The sequence below is a fragment of the Symphalangus syndactylus genome, chromosome 3 (genome assembly GCF_028878055.3).
Source record: "Symphalangus syndactylus isolate Jambi chromosome 3, NHGRI_mSymSyn1-v2.1_pri, whole genome shotgun sequence".
Lineage (NCBI taxonomy): Eukaryota > Metazoa > Chordata > Mammalia > Primates > Hylobatidae > Symphalangus > Symphalangus syndactylus.
In genome coordinates, this window is record NC_072425.2 from 61,270,432 (window position 1) to 61,296,330 (window position 25,899).

Consider the following 25,899-nt stretch of genomic DNA (forward strand, 5'->3'; position numbering starts at 1 on the left):
GCTGGAGTATTCAGGGCCAACTTTCAGAGGTGACTTTTGGGAAAGCCTTGACTGATGTGTAGCATTTGGCTTCTAGATAGCATATATGAAAGGCTTAGATTCTGATCAAAGACTGAGATTAAAATGTACTTTGACCAGGGAGGGAAGAATTTATTTCTCAACTTTTGCAGTCACAAAAATTGAAAAAACAAAACAAAAAAACCAGAACAGTGATGTGAAATCAGTCAAGAAAACATGCTTCATGTGAACTTTGTCTCTTTGTTGAAAAGTTACATATTTTGTAGTGAGCCCTCTACAAAATACTTGAGGACATTGAGCACCTAAGGATGGAAGAAGAGTGAAGGACATGAGATGGGAAACTAGAGTGGCCACAGAATTGATTCCCTAAACCAGGACTTGTTTGAGAATAAAATGAGGATAACTAATATACTTTATATAATTTTATCAAAATACTATTTTATTATCTGACAAATTGTTTTTATTATATAGTGGTCCTGTATACTAGTTCTAGTCAAAAATTTTAAAAATAAAGTTATTTGTAAAAGATATAAAAGGTTTATGTACATTGAAGCAAAAATTTTCTTATCACTTACGTGAATATTAATAATTGCATGTGCAAAATAGTACTGGAACATTCACGTATTTTAATGCTAATTATCTATATCTATCTCTAATGCCAGAATTGGTGGTACTTTTCTGAAGAATACATCTTCTTTCAATGTGGTCGTATTCTTAATTTTTTCTATAATATTGCTTGTAGTCTTTAGAGTTATGGTTTCATTTTTTGACTATTAAATTTGAAATTGTTGACATCAGCAGCTGACTCTTCTGTGTAGATCATAATTTTTTTAATTAAGAAAACACTCAAGTGTTGAACTATAATTGTAGAGTAAATTCTAAGTGGAGGATGTTGTAAATTCTTTTGTCTTGGTATTGACGTGTAAATGTTAACATATGTGAATGTGAATAATTCAGTCCACGACTGTCACAGGTTCTATGTCTTTACCTCCTTTCAAAATACTTGCTTTAACAAATACTTTGACAAATTTATTAACATTTATAAGAGACTTATCAAGTTGTGTTTGTTTATGATTCTTTTAAATGTTTTCCACTTAGATACATCAAAATTATAGGACTTCTCAATTCCATCCTGTTGTTACAGAATATAAATTTAATCAGGACAGGAAGACTCTCAAAAGATCTTTCTCATAAGTTCAGATATTCCAGATAATAATTACAGAATTTCATTTATGCATTTGAACTCTCATCATTTAATCTGTTTAATTCCTTAGTGTCTTCCTGTTTTCAGGCTTACTTTTCAATTAATTTCAATCTGCAAAAAGCTTCAAACATGGACGGTAGCTTTTATATGGTTCCCACTGTTGAGTGATTTGATTAAAGTTTTCCAACTGATTTTGAACAAAATGTAATGAAAGCTTAGAAGACTAGTTTACAAAAAAAAAAATAGGACATTTATGATGATTTGCTAAGTAGTTCTTCAAAGGCTCAAAGATTTCCAAAATCTGAATGGTGATAAGCCACAAAGAGAGAAAATGACTATTGCAAAAATGTTTAGATAATGTAATTATGCGTGTAAATATATTTGAAATTTTGACAACATTTCAGCCTGCAGAATATTAAATGTATTTGGGTTCAGTTATATGTGCCACCAATTCCAGTGTGTTTCTACTTCACAGATTTCTTAATTTGGTAAAAATATAATTTTTATTACAACACTTTATTCTTTTATTTTTCACGGAATTTATAATAGCATTCGTAATAATAAGATAGTATGTTTTATCTTTGACAGAATGAACTTCCTGAACGTTGGTTCCATTCAGTGGGTGGGAAAAAAACAAACGATTACTGGAATTGATGCAACTGTTTATTTATTTACTTTTTTTGAAGCATCTCATTGCGCTGATATAAAACTAGCCTAATTTACCTTTTTGAAGTTCTTTCTCTGCTAGTGCAGGCAATATACACAGCTATAATTTCACCCTTTGCATTTGTATAAGATAATCTGTAATAAAAATTTGTGCAGAATTAATTTGGAACAAGTCTCTTGACCTAAGAAAAAAGTCATGTTTCACAGGTGGTATGTAAGTGAGCCTTCTGCAGCTGCATGAGTAAAATTTTAGACTCTGAAGAACACGGTTGTCTTAAAAGACAGATCCTGTTGCTTCTTCAGGAGATTTATATTTTCTGATTTTCACGTGGCTAATGATACCACTGTAGGGCACCATGGTATCACTGTGGGGCACCGTGGTGCACCATGGTGGAGGATAATACTGAGAAGCTTTTTATTTTTTATTTTTTTTTTAAAAAGAAGATGGTATAGTGTTCCCATGTACCCTGTACTCACTATTCCTTATTTATTAATATCTTGCTTTGATGCAGTACAATTGTTACAATTAATGAACTGATTATTGATTCACTATTATTAACTAAAGTCCGTATTCGGATTTCCTCAGTTTTTCCCTAAAGTCCCCTTTTTGTTGTTGCTCCAGCATCCGTTTAGGACACCACGTTCCATTTTGTTGTCATGTCTCCTTATGCTCCTCTTGGCTATGACAGTTAACCATTTGGAGCAGTTATGCATTTAACTACTTTTTTGAGGAAAGGAAATTGGGTACTCAATTTTTTTATTAAGCGTGCACCATTTTTTGTTTGTTTTTTGAGGTTGTTGCTGCCAGAAGAGTTTACTGCAAAATATAAAAGCATTGCCATCCAATAAAATAACTACATATACACTTAAACCATATAAAAAGGTCAACTCACTGTAGCAAGAGCATCCGAGGTACTCTCCATCGCTGTGAGGCAGGCCTGTCCAACTTCTGTTTTCTGTACATATTTCATATGCTTGTAATTTTCCAGTTTCCCACTGACTTGACCACACGGCTGCCTGGCAGCATTTCCCACATCTTGCAGATAGGAGCACAACTGGCTGACTTTCCAGGTGGTTGGCCGAGGCAGCTGCTTCCAATCTTTCTCCACCACCATCTGAATCCTAAGGAGTTTTCTATCTGCAGCTTCTCTTGTCCAAGCTTAATTTGTTTTATCAGTGAGTGTGAGTGTTCTGCTTCCTGCCACTGAAAGGAAAGTTTTAGTTACATTGTGTTTGGAAAAGGTCAGGAAAGGAGAGATGGGTTTATTCCTGATTATCTTCCGATTTAGCCACATATTATTCAATCGTTTCACTGCATGGATGTCTCACACACTAACAGGTGAAAGTGGAGATACAACAAATTCACCCTGGATTATTTTAATGCAACTGTTAATAAGTTTAAATGCACAGTTGGTACATAGTTTAATAATAGGTAATACATGTTAATGCAACTTGTTGATTAAAATGAAAGGGAAATTCTAGTTAGATGCTTAATGTGGAAAGGATGCAGGACAACGAGCATAAACTGGGACTGTCCTAAATCTGGGAAGGTGACAGATGTCATCTAAAGAGAAATTTTACATAAAAATTGATATTTCTTTTTTTCTTCTCAGCTCCTATCTTTTTTGCCAAAGTAGGAATATTTTTTTCCATGAAAAATAACTATAATATACCTACTTGCACTAACACTACTAGATTATGCCTACATTTAACTTGACTCAGGTTAAGTTGATAGAAGAGAACTATGGGGAGAGCAAATGTGTATTGCAAGACAAGTGCTTTTAAATAAAGCGCTGCATATTCTTACATATGCATGTACACACGTATAGCACATACATACGGTAATGTCAACAGAATGAACTTCTGTATATGAAAAAGTTTGATCTGGACCTGGGGCAGGATGTGAGTAAAAGCCTGTTCATCTGAGTGTGGAAGGGTGAGGTCTGCATTGCCCCATGCACATTAAGGGCTCAGAGCCTTATGTTAATAGACAGTAACGGGTCAGCACAGCAAGGATCATCTATCCCTCTGCCTATTAGTGTAAATAAAGTTTTATTGAAACACAGCCAAACTTACTCATTTATGCATTGTCTAGGCTGCTTTCACACTGCAGTGATAGGGCTAAATAGTTGCAACAGAGATAGTATGTCCTGCAAAGCCTAAAGTATTTTCTACCTGGTGCTTCACAGAAAAGATATGTACCCAAGGACTATAACTTTTGCAGACTGACCTTGAACATGACCTAATTTAATTCTCCCTTTTCAGTTCCCAGAGTACTGCCACCCATAAGACATTTCTGTCCATGGAGCTCCCATACTACAAGGTTTTCTTCCTTTGAGCCCTTTTTGAAACACCACCCAGACGTGGACAGGGGACAACCATCTACTTCTTTGTAACCCAGTTGGGGAGTGGAGTCAAGAGTAATAATGGATGGAAACAATGGCTGACACTTACGGATTACCAACATTGTACCATGCACTGTACCTCACAGCTACCCTTAGGTGGTAGGTTCTATTGTTATACCCACTTTATGGTTGAGGAAGCTGAAGCTGGAGAGATAAAGTGTTTGGCTCTGAGTCATAAAGCTTAGATGTGGTGGAGGAAGCATTTAAATCTGCCCAGGCCATTCCACTTATCCTGTGCTGTATTCATTTATGACTGCAGAAGCCCTAGTTGTTTTGAGGCTGTGCCTGCAGTAAACCTTCAGCACGATGCTTCCTGCTGTTTCTATCTTCCTGCCTCCATTGGTGAACTCCCAGTAACTAAATATCAGTGATTGAAAATAGGAAGCAATTTGCAATCTGGATTGTTCCTAGACATTGAATGGATCTAGTTAACTCTCTCATCTTCCAGGAAATTTCCATTTTAATACCTTTTGGGGAATGTTATAAAAATAGGTACTTAGATAAGTGATATTTCTCAAGATGACATAAACCCAGAAAGAATTTTACCTGCAGGAGATGTATGTGGTTAAGGCACCCTGGATGAGGCATTGGTGGTTTAAGATGTAAATTAGAAACTCCCCTGATCAGACAACAGCAAGACTGAAGCCAGAGAAGCCTCAGCCCCTGGACCAGGTTGTCTTTCCAAGTCTGCTGGTTGCTGTGGCCAAATTGAGGAGACCATTGCTTGTTTTCTCTAGATTGGAGAGCTAGATAGCCATTCTATATGCAGATTGAGACCACAGCCAATCATAGGCAACTCTATTAGTGGGAAGAGGTCATCCTGTCTAGAAAGCAAGACTTAAACTTTAGAAAGGGAATGAATATTGCTCTGTTCTAGTAGCATAGCAGGACTTGGCCCTTATAATTTATTTTCTAGTTAATTTGGGGTTTATTCTGGAAGCATGCATACTATGTAATAAAAATACATTTTTAAAAGAGTACTTTTTATTTAACTTGTATGGGAGAAAAAGGATAAACCTTTGCACTTACTGACTAAACAACTGTGATTCGTTCGGGGCATCGAAGTAGGTTAACTGGTATTACATTAGTAAGAACATACTCCTTGTTCTTACCAAGAAGGAGAAATAATTATACTATCAGATTTTAGTTGTCTATAATTTTACCTATCCTAGAGTAAAAGCTAGTGACAACTCCTGAAGTTCTACATTTCTGGATTAAATGATAATGGCCTTAGATTTATTTTTGTCTCTGCACATTTATTTCAAAATCCTTTGTTTAATTCCTCGCTTCAGCCAAAACTGTGAAAATGCAAACTCGATCATGTCATCTCTTGCTTTAAATCTTGCCATGGCTTCCCATCCTTTCAGGACATCCCCGCCGACCCCCGTCAGTGTGCCTTCGGTCCTTGAGGATGTGCTCATGGGGCTCCTGCTAACTTCTCCAGCCCCAGTTCTCCTGCCTGAGGCTGTGCACAGCCTGTGGCTATTGATGCCTGGAAGAGACCACCCCCTACTGTACCCTCTTTCTGCCTAGTTGACATCTATGCATGCTTCAGGGAATACCCCAAGGTCTGGTCACGTTCACCTGTTCTATGCTGTCAGCGCATCTTGTACTTAATCCTCACAGAACTTTTCAATCATGTGTGAGCTTTACGCAGGAAGGAATTCGGTTGGCTTCCTAGCATTTTATTTTCAGAATCTCACATGGTGCCCCTTGGATTGCATGCATGTTTAGTGTCTCATGTTCAGATGTTAGGATCTTAGCATCAATGTTCTTGTGGCATTCCTTAGTGTAGAATGATGAAGACATTGACATTTAATACTGTGTGCTTTTGTTTACAAAAACTGGGTTTTAGATGCATAAAACATATAGTTTGAATAATTTAGCTCCCTATTTTAATGCTTACATCAGCATGATTTGGGATCTAAGGGCCAGTTTTCCTAAGCACCCTACTGGATCACTGTGTTTCTTAGTGTGGAGTGAAGTTGTCTGTACTTAACTGGTTCCCAGGCATGTCCTGAGATCAGTGGTGTCCAAGCATTCTACATACCAGCCCTACTGCATTCCAGATATATAAACATAAATATATATGTGATCTTCTGAGTAAAATGTTAATCTTATGAAAATGCATGACCTTTAAACATTTTTATACATCTTAAGTATACCTGTTTTCTCTTCAACTACATATAATTTCCCTCTCAGCTTCAATGGGAATATTTGCTATTTAAGGTTCTTATTTCCCAGGGATCATTTAAAAATTTTAAGTTGTGAAGTTTTTATCAGTAATTAGCCATTGCTACCATCGTTCATACAAATCGTCATATAATTTATTGAAGAAGATAAATAACATCTAAAACATTGATAGTTCACGGTACATTTTTCTCTAATTGCATTTCACTTGATATCTTCAGACACAAATGAGGTCTATTAGTGTTGGTTGCTCTCTCAGCACAGACGCAGAGACGGCTTTTGTCTTGACTGACTAATGCTTACGACTTGATCCTTAATCTTTCTTTACCTAGTGTTTGCCAAGTACACCTGTAAACAGATCTGCATGGTATTTGAGAGTGCAAGTGTAATTGCTTTAGATGAGGCCCTGGGTCCTTCATGAATTCAAAATGCTTTCAAGCCTTGTCACTACTGGTCACCCTTCTCAGCACTCACTTGTGCCAACTGGGTCAGGCCCAGAAGAAAACAGAGTTGTGTGTGTGGCCATTGTATCGTTTCTGCTTGTTTAACCCTTGACGTCAGAAGCTAGGACACCGGAAGAGGCCAGTAACTACTACACTCTTGTGAGGGAACAAAAGATTTTCTTGGCACCAAGTAATGGTGCCAAGTTTATTGAGTTGAGAAATCCACAGGCATTTAGCTGCCCAGGCAAGGCACAGCATATAAATCTGACGTAGAGGGACCAGGTATTGTCTCTTGCTATGAGGAAGTATTTTTTGTTTTGTTTTGTTTTGGTTTTCCTTTTCCTATCAGGTGTGAGAATGGCCAAGAGCGTTATGTTACAGTCTCTCGGCATAACCCAGAAGGTGCATCATTTCCACAGTATAGACCAAGCAAAGCACACAGGCAGATGGGGCAGGATGGAAGGTGGGACTGTGCCCACTGCATGTAATAGTCCTTCCCCCAGATAGCTTTAAGTAAACTAAATTGTGTAAGGTTATCTCATTGTTATCTTATTCATGCTTTCATTCTTTCAAGGAGTCCTCTTGTAATGTGGGTAATCCTTGTAGCAATAAAACATGTCCTCTTCCAAAGTAATTTTTAAAAATCTTGTTATATTACATTTTCCTAAATGGAGGTATGTACTTAAGACCCCTGAAAACTGGCTTAGCACTTACTTTTGGTGTGAAGAGCTAGTTCTTCCCTAGAGAGCCCAACTCTGGAGCCAGGTGGATTGAGTGGGAATCCTAGCTCTGCTAAAGGGACATACTTGCCTAAGTCTCCTCAGTAAATAGGATACTAGTGATAACATCTTCATAGCGTTGTCATGAGAATTAAATGAATAATATATGTAAAGGCTTAAATCAGCACCTGGACTACATATATAAGGTGATCAATAAATGTCTGCTTTGGTATATGAATACTTCAAAATAGCCTTTTGTTCCCTTCTAAAGAAGAGTGGGTAGTGATTGTTAAGACTTACCGATCATAAAAGTTTCATTACATACTTAATGTGTAAAGCTATCAAATAAGGAGGTGAGGAAGTATGTTAATATGGAAGAAGATGATAAAATACCCAAATAGGAAACCATAATGCCAACTTTCTAAGCTTAAGCTGATAGTAACAAAGAACTGGCTTTGTAACAAAGAACAAGTCTTACTGGCTTCATGCAATGCAAACATTTTTTTCTTATGTATCTGACAGATCGAGGTGGTCAGGTAGCTCTCCTGAGCAGTTTTCTGCCATGTGATTCAGGGATCCAAGCACGTTCTATCACGAGGCTTAGCCATATTGGAGTTTTTCACTTCAGTGATGAGGATGAGGGAGAAAGTGGAAGAGAGTGAAAAAGGGAGAAAGGTGGGAAAGGGAGAAAGAAGGAGAAGGTGGAATGGGGAGAGAGAGAAATTGAGAAAGAAAGAAAGAAAGATAAAAGAAAGAATGAAAGAAAATGTGCTGAAGATTTTGTAAGCGATTTTAGAGGTCAAGCCTGGGGGTGGCAAACACATACCATTTCTGTACCCATTCCATTTTCTAGAACTATTCACATGACTTCAACCTACCGGCCAAGGGTTCTGGGGAATCAGATCTCCCTGTGTGCCCTGTAATGCAAAGCAAGATAGTTGAGTTTCTGTGGTGGAGTCCTGGCACAACAGTTAACCATGTGACATATTTTCTGTTAGTGGCAGATATTTCCTATAATTATTCTATTTGTATACTTCACTATAAACTATTTTTGAAATTATCTGTAATGAATTCCAGGACCAACAAATTACCCAAGAATTTATAAATCACTATGTTTCTTTCTCATTGTAGAAATTTGCAGAAAGTGAGGGAATCTACTGAGACGTCTACTTCTGAACATTTTGATGTTGTACAGATAGCCAGCAAACAAAGACTGTAGGTGACGGTATCTTTTTTGTTGTTGTTGTTGTTGTTGTGACAGAGTCTCACTCTGTCACCCAGGCTGGAGTGCAGTAATATGATCTCGGCTCACTGCAATCTCTGCCTCCTGGGTTCAAGCGATTCTCCTGTCTCAGCCTCCCAAGTAGCTGGGATTACAGGCGCCCGCCACCACGCCTGGCTAATTTTTGTATTTTTAGTAGAGATAGGGTTTCACCATATTGGTCAGGCTGGTCTCGAACTCCTGACCTCAGGCAATCTACCCACCAAAGTGCTGGGATTACAGGCCTGAGCCACCGCACCCGGCCTAGGTGACGGTATCTTAATGACCCCCTGACAGGCAGGATTCTATTAAAGAGCAGGTTTTTATACTTTGCATCTTCCTGGTAGTCAGTAAATGACAAAGGCAAAGAAGTTAATGATCCATTGAAATTACGTCGGACAATCTAAGAGTAGAGATTTTTCTTTCACTGCCCCGTAATAAATATGGCTCACTATTGCAACCAGAATTTGTGCTCAGCTCTGATGGGAAAGATAATGGCAGTTTTCTGTGTCTTATACCACCAAATAAAGAGACTTACTACTGCAGGTTTAGTAATAATATTTTCCTTGAGCAATTCTTTTGAATCATGATTGGCCTCTGTACAGATCAAGCAGTTTGTTTATAAGAGCAAGCCTGGGGCCAAGCGTGGTGGCACATGCCTGTAATCCCAGCACTTTGGGAGGGCAAGGCGGGTGGATCACCTGAGGTCAGGAGTTTGAGACCAGCATGGTCTCAGAGACATGGTGAAACCCCATCCCTACTAAAAATACAAAAAAAAAAAAAAATTAGTTGGGTGTGGTGGTGGGCGCCTGTAATCTCAGCTACTCGGGAGGCTGAGGTAGGAGAATCGCTTGAACCTGGGAGGCGGAGGTTGCAGTGAGCCAAGATCGCGCCACTGCACTCCAGCCTGGGTGACAGAGCGAGACTCAGTCTCAAAAAAAAAAAAAAAAAAAAAAAGAGCAAGTCTGGGAGAGTTTATAGCCACATGGACACACCTTGGGGGGCCAGGCTTAACTAAGCTTCAGAGTTAATGTGTACCTTACGTTTTTCAGTGTTTCCTAGGTCTATGGATTGATTTTGAATTCCATTTCTTCTGCCAGAGTTTAGCTATTTAACACAGAGGGAAGCAATATGATTTTATGGTTGATCGGGTGGCCCACAGTGTGAGACTGAGTTTGAATCCTTATTCTGCCACTTCACCACCATGTTACCATGGGCCCTATACGGTATTTGTTTGCTAGGGCTGCCTAGGTATTTGTGGTAACAAGCATCACAAACTGGATGGCTTAAACAACTCAAGTTTATTTTCTCACAGTTCTGGAGGCTAGAAGTCTGAGATGACTATATCAGCAGGGTTGGTTTCTTCTGGGGCCTGTCTCCTTGACTTGCAGATGGCTGTCTTTTCCTGTGTCTTTACATGATCTTCTCTGTGTATGTGTCTGGGTTCATATCTCTTTTTATAAGGTGACCAGTAAGATTGGATTAGGAGCTACTCTAATGACCGCATTTTAACTTAATTACCTCTTTAAAGACCTATTTCCAAATATAATCACATTCTAAAGTACTGGGATAATAAAGGTACTTCATGATGTTGTGGTGAGCATTTGAAGAGAGGATGCATATACATTTCCTCACACATTACCAGGAATATGGTGACTACTCGCTACATATAACTATTTTTATTACAATTGTGAATTGTATTCTATCTGACTGTGTCTTCTTTTCCAGTTGTGAGATGGCTGTTTGCATGGCTTTTCAATTACTGAGGCCTGGGATTATTGTCATCTTTCTTGCGCCCTAATAGCGTCTTAAAATGCTGCCTTCAACAGAATAGTAGAGTAAAAGCCCAAGGAATGTTGATCAAGTGCATGGGTATGAATTTGGTGCTCAGGATTTCTGAGTGGTCTTCTGTGGCTGTTGCTTTGGTGTCACTGTGGTGTCACACCATAGTTGGCTGTGAAATGCTCTCAGACTTCCTGGTTCCTGGAGTGGCCTGCCCAAAAACTAGACAAGCACCTGGAGAAGAGTAATCTCTCCATGTCAGGGGAAGGAGACAGAAGCCGTTGTGCATTGTCAGGGGAGAAACTGTAAAATCACAGAACCAGATCACATAAGAATTATCCAAACATTGGAGGTGATTTTTAAATTAGGCAGTGTGTCAAAGTGATTGGCTTTCCTGCAATTATTAGCTATCCCCAACATTTCTGGACTTAATGAGCATTGATAGAATTATTTGATGCTGGTATTATGGTAAGTTATCATCTCATGCCCAAAGAATTGACTGTTCTCTAAATTTTTGGTATTTCTTGTTGCAACTGTTATAAATGTTCTTTGCTTTAAAAAGTGCTGCTGCTGTCACAACCCAGTCACAGCCTGTGTTAAATACTAGCAAGCAGGGGTCCACTAGGATCAGAAGAAGAAGGCCAGATTGCAGAGTCTCTGATATAAGATGTCCAAGGAGGCCAATATGCAGCCCATCAATCCGGAGAAGCATAGATATGCTGGGGAATAGTGTGCTTAATAAGCCTACACCTGGCTATAGCATCCATCTATAGCAGATGAGTTACACAGGCTTCATTAACTAGACACAAAGGGTATATTATTCATAGATCATGCTAGATTCCTGTCAGTGAATCAGCTCTTAAACTGTGAGTCAAGGACACCACCAGCCTCACCAGCTGGCTCCTTTATCCTCTATCAGATCAGCTACTGAATCTGGTTAATTTTTCTTTTGAAATACCTCTGAAAATGTTTATCTTTTAGTAAAAGATTTTAAATAATAACTACAAGGACTGTCACAAATAAATAGTGTGATACAATAAGAAATATGTAGTTGGTCTTTGTCCCAGCTTCCTGGAATACAGCTCCTAAAACCCTTGGAATCTCCAGAGTGATGAGTGTCTTTTGTATGGTAGTGAGAAGGCTGGTAGCCGGGGGCCCCTAGACCTTCAGGATGGGGGCTGGACGTGATTAAGATTAAGAAAGACTGACGTGATTAGAAGGTTAGAACTTTCAGCCCCATCCCTGACCTCTGGGGAGGAGAGAGACGCTGAAGATTGAGGTAATCACCATTGGCCAGTGATGTAATCTCTAATGTCTGTGCAGTGCAATCACCATAAAACCCCCAAAACCATAGTGTTTGGAGAGCTGCTGCGTTGACGAACATACCGAGGAGCTGGGAGGGTGTTGTTCTGTGCACCCACACTCTGCTCCCATACCTTGCCCAAAGCATCTCTTCCATTTGGCCATCCTGAGTTATATTCTTTATGATAAACTGGTAAACCTAAGTCAAGTGTTTTCCTGAGTTCTGTGAGCCATTTAAGCAAAGTATGGAACTGAAGAGGGGGTCACGGGAACCCCTGATTTATAGGTGATTGGTCAGAAGTGTAGGTGGCAACCTGGAACTTGTGACTGGCATCTAAGTGGGGAGCAGTCTTGTGGGACTGATCCCTTAACCTGTGGGGTCTGTGCTAACTCTGGGTAGTGTCAGAATGAAATTGCATTGTTGGACACTCAGTTGGTATCTGAAATGTTGGAGAATTGGTTGGTATGAGGAAAAAATCCACACATTTGGTGTCAGGAGAATTGTGACTGACATCAATGCAAATATAGACAAAAATGTGAATTTATATGAAGTTATTTTTAGCTGACCATAACATAATAGGTATATTCATTGCTGTGGTTTGGCTGTGTCCCCACTCAAATCTCATCTTGAATGGTTATCCCCATAATCCCCATGTGTCTAGGGAGAGAGCTGTTGGGAGGTGCTTGGATCATGTGGGCAATTCCCCCATGCTGTTCTCATGATAGTGAAAGAGTTCTCAGGAGACCTGATGTAATTAAGGAGGAGCTCTTCCTCCTTCACTCCTCACTCTTCTCTCTCCTGTCACCATGTGAAGAAGATCCTTGCTTCCCCTTCCGCCATGTTTGTAAGTTTCCTGAGGCCTCCCAGTCATGTGGAACTGTGAGTCAGTTAAAACCTCTTTTATGTATAAATTACCCAGTCTTGGGTATTTCTTTATAGCAGTGTGAAATGGACTAATACACCCACCGTTATGACCATAAAGGCTGAAACATGTCTTATTAGGGGTGGGTGAAACATGGAATTAAGTAACTGATTTAATGTTACCTAATTTTTCTGTAAATTTATTTATCTTTCTATTAAAATTAAGAAATACACAGCAGGAACAACAACAAAATCTTTCCTTATTAGTCCCTTGCTGTGCATTTTCACTGTCCTCGCAGGCCCCATCTCCTATTGTGGAAAAAATGCAACCGTATCTCCTGACTGCTGTCTTCCCTTCCTTCGGTTCATTCTGTGATTGCTGGTTTTTCTTTCCTTAGTTCTTCATTTATGTTTCTCTTTCTTAAAAGTCCCCTGCAGAGTTGCCTTTAAAATTTTATAATTAGTTTAATTTTTCTTTATTTATTTGGCAGAGAAGAGCAAGTTAGTACCTTGTACCAAAACATCAACCTTGTGGAGCCAAGATTAATTCAGCCATATGAACATGTTATAAAGAACTTCATCCGTGAGATCAGACTTCAAAGCACAGAAATGGAAAATTTGGCCATTGCGGTGAAGAGGTATTGAAGTCCTTCCTTTATAAGTGGCCTGTGGGTGCTTTAACTTGCTCTCTGACCTGGGTGGCAAAAGGACTGAACTGCATTGTCACACTATGATATGGGGGGGACTTCCTGAGCCTCAGGAGTCTAGAGCTTTTAAAATTAAGCCAGCACTGGAGAAGTGGGTCAGCTACCAATCAATCAGTAGGTCATCATGATCCTATTATATAAACTCTTCAGGATCAATGACTTGATACAGAACAATTTAGAGACTTATTTTACATCTAGCTGCTTAAAACACACAGGAAACTTTATCTAGAGAAGTAGGAACACTATTTGAAGCCTGGCCTTGTTACCTACGTGTATGAGACTTTGCAAGCAGGTCACTTAATCTCCCTGAGTTCAGTTCCTGCAACTGCAAAGTGAGGATGAATATCTTCACGTCCTCCGGGTGTTAAGACTTAGTGGATGATGTCATGGGTGAGCCCCTCACACTGCCCACCACATGGTGGGTGCTCAGCAGTGCCGCATTGGCTCTACTCTGTAGCCCTCCTCACTGGCCCTCCCCCTCTGAACTGAAAGCCAAAGAACTATTAAACCCTTACTCTAATACAGTTCATATAAGCCATAGCTAGCTTACATAGGATATCTTATTGGTGTTAACAGCTATGTCATGCAAAAAAAAGAATTTATATGTGTTGTAGTCCAAACGTCAGCCTCTTTGCCCCCTGGAAAAACTGCATTCCTTTAGCATATATTGGGAAAGAGAGGGCATTGTGCTTGTCACAGTTCTTGTGTGTTGTGCCCCATGGATGCTCCTTGCTGCCATGTGCTGCACCAGCAGCTCCCAAGACGCTGTGCACCCTGCTGGTTTCTGCCTGGAACTTACAAACGCAGCCCTTTTAACAGGAAGCTGCCCTATCTGCATAGGGGCGGGTGACTTGTCTTCAATTCTGCTGTCTCTTTATCCTTCCCATCTACATGATGCTGAAGCTATCTAGTTGAACCTTTGGAGTAACTAAAGGACATTACAATGTAGGAAAGAAAATATTTTAAATTCGTGGTACGAAATAGGACCTTTCTTATAGTCCTAGAGTCAAGCCAAAGTTGATCTATTCACGAGGGTTTTCTTATGAATATTTTCAGTACCTGACTGACCACTTTTCTCTCAAATTAGCCTTCTAGGGGGCCTTCCCAGAAGATAAAGGTGGTCCTCAGAACTCCAGATTCTGTAGAGCATTCTGGAGTGTGGATCAGAGTCCCAGAGTTGGCCTCCTTTGAGATGTGACAAGCAGACACACACATTGATTCTTCAGAGCATCCAATAAATATTAAAACAGACAAACTCACAGGTACACACGTAGGTACACGTATACAGACCCACACAAAGATATGTGGGTACACACACATACACATGCCCCCCATCTAAAGATAATACCATGTAAACCTACAAGGGAAGAAAACAGACTGGCATGCTTGATGTTCTCATTACCAGCTAGGCTGCTTTATCACGGTGGAGTGAGTACATCACATTAATTCGAGCTGTGTTGGTGTCCCCATCCACTCCCTTCTGTGCTGCTGGGGGATCCAGAGCCAGCCTCTATGCTGAGCCTAAGTCTCCTAAAGCCTCCTTTCTTAGCTATCAAAGACCTCAGGAAGTGTTTAAATGGCTACTTGTAAACCATTCCTTGCATTCTTAGCCATCCATCCTCACCTCTATTTTTGACTGGGGGAGGGTTTTGGCCATTTTGCTCTGCACTGCACCTGAAGAATGGGTTCCCAGTGTCCTGGTGGGAGCCCTGGACTAGGTCACAGTGGGCAGACATTTCACTAGAAATTAGAAATTGCTGGGGCAAGCACTCTGTCATTATGCATCACCCTGATTTGCAAAAGAAGAAAAATGTTGCTCAGAAGTGAATAGGGCAGAAAGAGTCTGTTATGGAGCAGTCCCAGATGTTTGGGATTGGATAGCTAGAAGATGTAGGTGGGAAATGATCATAACAAAGGGAGAAAGGATATGTGCCTTAGCCATTTACAGTCCCAGAGTTGACCAAAAAAACCACCAGACATTGCTATGGAGATACATAATTTCTAGACTTCAAATAGCAGGTGTTTATAAGCAGAAATGAACTGACTTCCCAAGCTTGGTTAACATAACCTTGGACAGGCTGTAAGATGAGGAAGAAGTAAATAGGAACAGAAGATAATAATGTTACTGAAAATTTTACTTTGGGGTCTTTTTCCTCCCACAATATTTCCTTGGAGTTTTATGTGGAAGTTGAACCAATGCATGAATAAATTGTGTTGTGAGGGAGTAAATAAGTCAAAAGCAGGTAAGTTGCTATAGCAGAGACCCATCAAACTAGAAGACAGAAAATCATATATATAAGCCCTATCATTTATTAATAGCATGTCATTTGTCCAAATGAATCACCTCTAGAGCTCACGGTTTAGATGCAAACCAATGTGCTTTGCCTCCATAGAGATGTGATTTATAATTGCACTCATAACAGAAACAGAATTTTTCTAAAAGATAACCTTATCTACATTTTAGAACTTTAGGGAACTAATAAGAAATAATGATCGAGATCTTTTTTTCCCTTCTCACTTTAACATATAACATTGTGAGTTTTATATAGTGAAATTTCAGAATTGTATCTAACCATCACTTTGCCACGGAGTTCTTTTTTTAATCCAGGATTGTAACTCAGTCATGAGAGCAAAAAAAGATTCAGAATTTATTGAGAGCCTCGCAGCACTTTGATATCTTTATTGTTTGCCACAATCTAGTTTAATATCATTTTATCCAATTTATTCATTTATTTAATATAGTCAGGTACCACATCACAATGTTTTGATCAATAAAGGATTACCTAAATGACAGTGGTCCCATAAGAATATAATCCTATACTTTTACTGTATCTATTCTGTGTTTAGATACACAAATACCATTGTTTTACAGTTACTTCCAGTATTCAGTACAGTCCCATGCTATTCAGGTTTCTAGCCTAGGAGCAATACGCTATTCTGTATAGCCTAGGTGTAAAGTAGGCTCCACCAGCTAGGTTGGTGTAAATACTCTTTATGATGCTTACACAATGACAAAAATCTCCTAAAGACACATTTCTCAGAATGTATACTTGTTGTTAAGGAATGCATGACTGTATCTAGTTTTAAAATCATTTTACACCAAAATGGTCAAATTGCCAATCTCATTTTATTATGTAGAAGGAATGGGGAATCATTTTGAATGACATGTTTCTCTTCATCTGTAATATATAGGGCTTAACGTAGATGAGTCTGAAGTTTCTCTTCATGTTTCAAGTTCAACAGTATAATGAAAAGATGTGCATCCTTTTGAATTTCAGAGCCCAGGACAAGGCAGCTATGCAGTTGAGTGAGTTGGAAGAGGAAATGGATCAGAGGATTCAGGCTGCAGAACATAAGACACGAAAAGACGTGAGTTTCTGGGTTGGCCATTCATTCAGCAGATCTTTATGAGGTGCTTTCTATGGAGAGGGCCCAGACACTCTTTCTGGATGTCATGCATGGGTACAGCAAGTCCAGGTTCCCGCAGAGCCTCCCAGCAAAGGAATTTTTACTGGTGGTGTTTTTTGGGGATGGGGTAAGAAGAAATAGAAATAATAAATAAATAAGTAAAGCATATAAGTTCAGATAGTGACAAGTGCAGTAAAGAAACAACATGTGTGATAGTGACTGGGAGAGGAGGCTGCTTAGGTTGAGGGCTAGAGGCCTCTTTGAAGGGGTAACCTCAGAGACAAGGCCTTGGGAGAAGGCAGAGGCGGCCTTCGTAGAGAAGGTGGGTTGACTTTCCATACCTGTGTCACTGCCCACACCCACTGCCCACTTTGAATCTAGATTAGAGTGAAATTAAAATTCTGTCTTCAAACTTTGGTGTTTTGTAATGGAATTCAGTCATCACTTGGTACCTGCAGGGGATTGGTTCCAGGACTCCCCTGCAACCCCACATACCAAAATCTGCATGCTCAAGTTTTTATACAAATGGTGTATATTTACATACAACCTATGCATATCCTCCAGTGTACTTTAAATCATCTCTGCATTACTTATAATACCTAATATTTAATACAATATAAATGCTTTGTGAATAACTGTTATACTGTATTTTTATCTGCATCACTTTTATTGCTTTTTAAAGTATTTTCAATCTTCAGTGGTTGAAATTGCAGATGCAGAACATGTGGATATGAAGGGCTGACTGTATACCTTTATTTAGCATTATAGGAAACCTTTAAAGTTGAAAGTTATATGCTACCTTCAGTGATTTCCATTGAAGAAAGAATTTTTTTCCTTATAAAATATTTTTGGGTGATTAATGTTTATTGAAAACAGAAAATAGACAACGTTAGGTTAAAAATTCCACTTTTGTTTATTCATTTGCCCGGTTAACACTGAGTGGCAGCAAAATAATGTGCAAGTGGCCTGAGCATTGGCATCTGGGAGACCTTAGTTTGCATCCTGGCTCTGATCTTACCTAGGTGGCATTGGAAAAATAACCCAACCACTGAGCCTTTATTATTCCATCTCTAAAATCGGATAATGCAACCTACCTGCCTTCACAGGGATTAAACATGATGATCTATATAAAGTGCCTGGCACAGTGCCTACAATGTGGTGGCTGCACCCTGGTTGTTACTGTCCTGCTCTTTCCTGTGGCTCTGTGTATTCTTGATTCCTTTTAGATTCTTCACCTTAAATGGCTTTACCACATGTATGCTCTGGGGTGTCTTTGTTGTTCTATTTCCTTATAAAAAGTTTAATAAGAAGCTGGACGTCATATTCAGCCACGTAAATGGTTCAAGGTTCATGTTCCAGCTTCAGAGCAATGGATAACCCCTTCCTCAGCTAGCACTTTCCTTTTTGTGAAAAGGAAAGGGTAAAATCATTTTTCTGCCTTTTTTTCTTTCCATCTGCTGTGTTTAATCTGTGCATTCATTCATTCATCAAACACTTATCAAGCACATATGTTATTCTGTCATCATATCTCATTGCTTCTTCCAGATAAATGCCTCCCAAATTTGTTGTTGGTAATGGTGATATTACCATGGCCCCCACCTTTTAGAACTTCATGTTTTGTTAGTTACAACATCTTCTTTAGTGTTCTTCACTTCAGTCTGGAGGTGGCAAACCCATGCATCTACAGCATCATTTCTCTATTCCACAGCAATGACACATGTGGCCTGTCAGTCACCACATACATGTGGTCTCCACACCTCAGCACACCAGTCCAGGACCTCACTGCCAGCTGAGCAGCTTTGACACTGCGAGGAAACTTGTTTGCCTGCCCATCCCAGTGTTCACCTCACACCTTTCTAAACACAGCTTCTCTGGAATAACGTACCCAGGCCAGTCTAAGATTTTTCCTCATTTGCTTCCATTCCACGCGGCTCCCCTCGGCTCCCCAGGGTTCTTCACCGCCAGCTCTGGCCCAGTGGTCTCGCTGTGCCTCACTCTGCTTTGGCTCCAGCTGTTTTCTTTGCCTTGATGATTATCTCTCACTCCTTTCCTCCTTCCCAAATTCTGCAAAGCTCAGAGGAACCCTCACTTTCTTCTTGATGCCCTCCCCTGCTCCTCTAGCCACACTCACCTTTTCCTGACCTTGACTCCTATGGCATATATAGCATATATTGCATTGCTTCAGTTGTTTTTTTTTTTAAACTGTAACAGCTTTATGAAGGTATAATTGGCATGCAATAAACTGCACATAAAGTACAGTATATGTGAAGTTTGGACATATGTATGCACCATGAAGCCATTCCCACAAGCAAGATCATGGGCATAACTATCCACCCTCGAAGTTTCTTCATGCCCCTTGAAGGCATAACAAGCCTTCCTTCCTCCTTTCTTTGCCCCTTTTTGCCAGATAATCGTTGTTCTATTTTCTGTCGCTGTAGATTAGTTTGAAGTTTTCAGAACTGTATAGAAGTGGAATCATGCAGTATATACTATTTCTTGTCTGGCGTTTTCCACTCTACATAATTATTTTGAGACTTATGTGTGTAATTAATAGTTTGTTCTTTTTCATTGCCAAGTAGTATTCTATTATGTAGGGGTACCACAGTGTTTAGCCATTCATCTGTAGAAGGACATTTGAGTTATTTCCAGTTTTTGGCTATTGCAAATTAAGGTGCTATGAATATGCATGTACAAGTCTTTATAGAGGCATATACTTTTATTCCTCTTGAGTAAATTCCTGGAGTGGAATGGGTTGATCATCTGTGTAGATGAATGTGTATTTTTGTAAGACATTGCCGACCTGATTTCCAGAGTGATTGTACAGTTATATGTTTCAATCAGCAGTGTATGAGAGTCCCATTCTTTCAGAATTCTAATCAGTGTGTAGAGGAATCTCACTGTGGTTTTAACTTGCATCTCTCTAATGACTAGTTGTGTGGAGGATCTTTTCATAGGTTTATTTGCTGTGTGTCTAACTTTTTTTTTTTGCTGAAGTATCTTGTTAAAAATCTTTGGCTCATTGAAAATATATTTTTTTAAAAAAATTACTGTTTTGAGAGTTCTTTTATATTCTGAATGCAAGTCTTTTATCAGATACCTGATCTATAAATATTTTCACCCACACTGTGACCTGTCTTTTCATTCTAACAGTATTTTTTAAAGAGTATAAATTTTTAATTTTGATGAATTGTAATTTATCAATTTTTTTCATGGATCATACTTTTCATGTGGTCTTTAAAAATCTTTAACCCAAGCTCACGAAGGTTTTTCCCCTATGTTTTCTTCTATAAGCTTTATTGTTTTAGGTTACATTTAGGATCCATTTTGTATTTGGTGCCAAGATATAGATCAATGTTCATATTTTGTTTTTTGCATGTAGATATCCAATTGTTCCCACACCTTTATTAAACAAGAGTAACCATTTTCCACTGAATTGCTTTTGCACTTTATCCAAAATAGTTTATTCTATTTGTATAGGTTTATTTCTGGGTTCTGTGTTCTGTTCCATTGATTGATTTGTCTATTGTTATGCTAATATTACATTGTCTTGATACCTACTGGTTTATAATAAGTCTTGATACCTATTGGTTTATAGTATGTCTTGATACCTATTGGTTTATAATAAGTCTTAAAATCAACTAGTATTAGTTCTTCAACTTTGTGCTTTTTTAAAAGTTGTTTTGGCTATTTTAATTGGTTTAATTTTCATAGAATCAGCCTTTCAATTTCTTTTTAAGAAAAAAGCAAACAAAAGCTAAAAGTCTGCAGGGAGTTTGACGGAACTTCATTGCATCTATAGATCAATTTGGGGAGAATTGACGTCTTAACAATATTGAAAATATGATTTCTCTATGTCTTCTTTCAGCAATGTTTTGTGTTATTCACTGTACAGATCTTGTACACCTTAGATATACTAAGTATGTCATATTTTGATGATACTGTCAATAGTATTTCTAAAAATTTCAATTTCTGATTGTTCATTGTGAATGTATAGAAATACACTTGATTTTTGAGATTGGTCTCATATTCTATAGCATTGCTTACATTGTTTATACGCAGTGCCTTTTTGTTGGTAGATTTTGTCAGATTTTCTGGGATGATGATTATGAAATATATTAATAAAAACATTTTATTTTTCTTTCTGACTTGAATGAAGCTTTTTATTTTTCTTGCCTTATTGCACTGGTAAGAAGAGTAAAGGAGATGAGAACATTGAATGTGATGTTAGGGGTGTAGTGTTAATAGATGCCTTTATAAATGCAGTAGAGTCTCCTCTGTTCCTAGTTTGCTGAGTAGTATTGTTGTTGCTGTTGTTTTAATCAGGAATGGATGTTGGATTTTCTCAAATACTTTTTCTGTCTCATGATCATGTTTTTTCTTTTTTAGAATGTTAATGTGGCGAATTACATTGGTTGATTTTTGAATATTAAAACAAACTTGCACTTGAGATAGACCCTAATTAGTTATCCTGTATTATCCTTTCTACAGATTGTTGAATTCAGTTTGCTAAATTTTACTTAATATTTTTGCATTCATATGTGGAAGAGATATTGGTTTGTACTTTTAATGCCTTTGTCTTATTTTGGCATCAGGCAAATTCTGGTCTGATAGAATGAGTTGGGATGTGTTCCCTCCATTCCAGTTTACTCGAAGTTTGTGAAGAGTTGATCTGAACCACTGCCATTTCTCATCTGCATTACTGTAACAATCTCTTATCTGATCTCTCAGCATCTACCTGTCATAGGTTGGGAATGAAATAGGCTAGTGATCATTTCCTTTATTGAACTCTGGATAAAGTACTTTTTTTTTTTGAGATGGGGTCTCACTCTGTCGCCCAGGCGGGAGTGCAGTGGTACTATCTCCACTCACTGCAAGCTCCACCTCCCAGGTTCACACCATTCTGCTGCCTCAGCCTCCCGAGTAGCTGGGACAACAGGCGCCCGCCACCATGCCTGGCTAATTTCTTTGCATTTTTTTTTTAGTAGAGATGGGGTTTCACCGTGTTAGCCAGGATGGTCTCAATCTCCTGACCTCGTGATCTGCCCGCCTCGGCCTCCCAGAGTGCTGGGATTACAGTCATGAGCCACTGTGCCTGGCCTGGATAAAGTATTTCTAGACCCTAAAATGTTTATGTTTGGGTTTGTGGCTGTGGATCTAATGAAGAGACTTGCAGTCAAGTCCATTTTGATGCCAGGAAGGCTGCCTCATTAGCACCTCATTGTGAGGCCTCTGCGTCTTCATCCACATGTGAGGCAGGCAATCCTTGTTGCCTCACCTGTAAAGCTGGATGAAGTCAAGATAGCCCCTTTTAAAAAAGTTACCTTAAGGGAAGATGTTGCTCTTCTACCAAGCATTTCACATGGATTATTTAATTTACATGGATTGTTTAATTTATATGGATTATTTAACTAGGATTATTTAATTTAATCCTCACAATAGTTAAAAAGAAAATGGAGAAATGGATAAGTTTAGCAACTTGCCCAGGGTCCACAGCCAATGAGTGGGCAGTAAGACATGCTACCTCTGGCAGGTATTCAGATGTGGGAGCATGCCGCAGAGAGGCCCTACCTTACCCTCTAGCAGACTGACTTCCCGTCACATCTCCCTGTTTTTTCTTTTTTCTTTTTTTGTATTATTTCCTGAAATTGACTTTTTCTGTCTTCCCCACTAGAATGCCTGAGAACATCAGTTTTATTGTCCCCCTCTCTGTCCCCACGTCCCCAGTCCCTTAGAACCATTGGTAGGTGATCAGTGAATATTTGTACACTGAATTTTACTGGCTATCAACATAGAACTATTTGAATACTGAATGTAAAATATAAAATTATATAATTTATTAAAAGAAAAGGAAATTTAGAGATTTTTCAGCCAGTGGGAGCTTCTGAATGGCAATCCCCTGACCTCCTGGGGTGCCTTATTGCCATTCTCTGCTCCAGAAGAACTTGAAGGGACACCCCTGAGAAGTACCAGACCACAGGGAAGCACTTTGCGTAGGAATTTGCAGTGATGTGATTGGGATTTAGATGAGGCATCATCTCTAGGGATAAGGCATCATCTCTAGGGAAAAGGGTGGACCCAGGATGCCTTCTTGAGTCCTGATGACGTGATAGGATTCCGGTAAGCACAGCAGCCCTTCACTGTGCCATGTCTTTTAACTAATTATACCAACAATTAATTAATTGATTGATGTGCTACAGCCTCTATCACAATGTGAGTAATAGTCTTAGAAGTGTCACTCCCGGGTGCGGTGTGTATATAGGTTGTGGGATCCTGCTCTTCTTTCAGTTTTGTAGGTTTCAATTCCAAAATTGCAGTGCATCTGAAGTCAATTGGTTTCCTTCTGATATCCTTTCTCACCTTCCCTGTGAAGGAGAACTAAAGTCAGCCTTAATTTGACACAAAATGTTTCTCACCTGTGGGGTTTTGAAGGTTGTTTAAGAGGGTGAACCTATTTAAATGAACAACATATTATTTTTCTTTTAGGAAAAACGCAAAGCTGAGGAAGCCCTCAGTGACCTCAGACGTCAGTATGAAACTGAAGTAGGAGATCTTCAGGTGACCATTAAAAAGCTAAGAAAGGTAGGCATGTGGCAGCTGGACTTGTAGGAACAGCCTCAGCATCTCAGTGTATCTAAGCCATTAACAACCCAAACCATTCAGAATCCTATTGAAGTGGCAGATAGGTCAGATTTCAGAATCAAGGAGCTCCTTGGAAAGACTTTTTTTTTTTTTTTTTTTTTTTTTTTTTTGAGACTGAGTCTTGCTCTGTCACCCAGGCTGGAGTGCAGTGGCAAGATCTTGGCTCACTGCAACCTCCGCCTCCTGGATTCAAATGATTCTCCTGTCTCGGCCTCCTGAGTAGCTGGGATTATAGGCATGCGCCACCACGCCTGGCTAGTTTTTGTATTTTTAATAGAGACGGGTTTCACCATGTGGGCCAGGCTGGTCTCAAACTCCTGACCTCGGGTGATCCACCCACCTGCGCCTCCCAAAGTGTTGGGATTACAGGTATGAGCCACTGCACCCAGCCTGAAAGAACTTTTAAGGGTCCCCGAGTTCCTCTTCTGTTTCCAGGGGCCACCTGTCTTTTGCATAGATCTAATAATTATTTTCTGATCCCTTCAACCACTGTCCATAAAACTTCAGTTTGTTTTCCTTGGTCTTCACCAGCTCAGTACTCTCAAGTCCCTTGTATCTGGTAGACTGCATGCTTCATGACGGTTTTTCTTGATCATGTCAAATATCCCTGTGTCCCTACCCCTAGCTTATTGCAAAGTGCATGGTAAGTATTCAGGGAATATTTGTTAAATGAAATTGAATATTGCTCTTCTAAGTAGAAAATTTCAGATCTAGGGTACCCTGATCACCAAGAGTCACTAGTTTTTGAAGAGCAGAACTTGTTGAAGTGTGAGCAAAGGTGTGATTAGTTTGTTTGTTTGTTTTTTTAATGTGGTTGGTTTTTGGCTTTTCCTCTATTTGGTTTCTAATGAGCAGGTTCTGTTTTACTCAGTAATACTCTGGCAGTTGTTTAACAGGTGCTGTATAGGGGGTGGAGGGGAGGGGAGAGATGTGTATCATTTGTCGATTTCCATGGTATAAATACTCCTGTCATTACTGATTTCATGCTACCAAGTTGATATCACTGAATTTAAGGTTGAGAAGAGATGCTTAAAGTAGACTCTCACCTGCCGGTACAGGCTGGCTCCAGCACTGTACTAGACACACTTCTGGGATCTGTTTTTGTTATTCCCATAACTAATGGGAATGTGTTAGCTAAAATGAAAATGGATAATTAAAAAAGGATCATCCTTGCTGGGCATGGTGGCTTATGTCTGTAATCCTAATACTTTGGAAAGCTGAGGCAGGAGGATTGCTTGTGCTCAGGAGGTCAGGACCAGCCTGGGTGACATAGTTGAGATCCCACCACTGCAAAAATAAATAAATAAATAAATTTTAAAAATTAACTGCATGTGGTAGCACATGCCTGTAGTCCCAGTGACTCAGGAGGCTGGGGTAGAAGGATCACTTGAAGCTGGGAGAGGAAGGCTGTAGTGACCCATGATTATGCCACTATCTTAAAAAAAAAAAATCAAAAATCGTCTCTGAAAGTGGTGATGAGATTAAGTGACAATTAGCTATATTTTGTATTTTATACACTATTGCAATTTAAACCTCTGGGATGATTAAGAATTCTCCCCAGTAGCCTCCTTAGAAAATGAATATCAATTTGAACCTTATATCTAATTTTCAAAAGTTATTAGGCCATGCATACTATGCTTATATTACAGAATTGAATAGACCAATTTTCTGTTTATACTAGAGCCACAAATTCACTGAGTCACTACGCTGACTTATTTCTGTGGCTTCCCAAATCTTTAAAGGAATGTCTACATGAAGAGATGCAGCGAATGCTGAGGCCCAAGTGGTCTGAACAGTAAGAAAGGCCATGTGTCAGGAGACCTGAATCCTTGTCAAAACTGTACCCATTTTTCCCTGAGGCACCTGGGACAGTTCACATCATCTTTCTGATTTTTAGTTTCTGATCTGTAAAATGCAATTAATAATAAACTGTCCTTCCTAACCATAATGACTGATATTTTATCAACTTTACAGTTCACTAAGCTCTTTTTCATGATTTAAAAAATCAAATTCTTAAACTTTCTCTGAGGAAAGTATAAGTATCTACTTTTAGAGATGAGGACTGAGTTCCAGAGAGGTTAAATAACTTGTTCAGAGTCACACAGCTAATAACTGACAAAGCCATCTTACTACACAGTTTGTGCTTTCTCACTTATACCAGACTTCTTGCATGCCCGATGTGGTTGTTATGCAAAACAGCAAGATGTTTATTTGAGAGTACATTAAGGGCTATAGTTTACAAATTTGTTACAATTGCCACTGTGTCCTTGATTCTGAGAAACTCATTTTTTCC

The 25,899-nt window shown here is 39.2% G+C and overlaps 1 protein-coding gene across 1 annotated transcript in view; it reads left to right on the forward strand.

The window, feature by feature from the left end:
* Positions 1-25,899, forward strand: part of RASEF (RAS and EF-hand domain containing) — a 77,205-nt gene that overhangs the window by 17,693 nt on the left and 33,613 nt on the right. Inside the window, exons 2-4 of the mRNA XM_055272138.2 lie at positions 13,344-13,490; positions 16,838-16,928; positions 23,451-23,546. Coding sequence (XP_055128113.1) covers positions 13,344-13,490; positions 16,838-16,928; positions 23,451-23,546 — 334 coding nt within the window. The remainder of the gene's footprint in view (positions 1-13,343; positions 13,491-16,837; positions 16,929-23,450; positions 23,547-25,899) is intronic.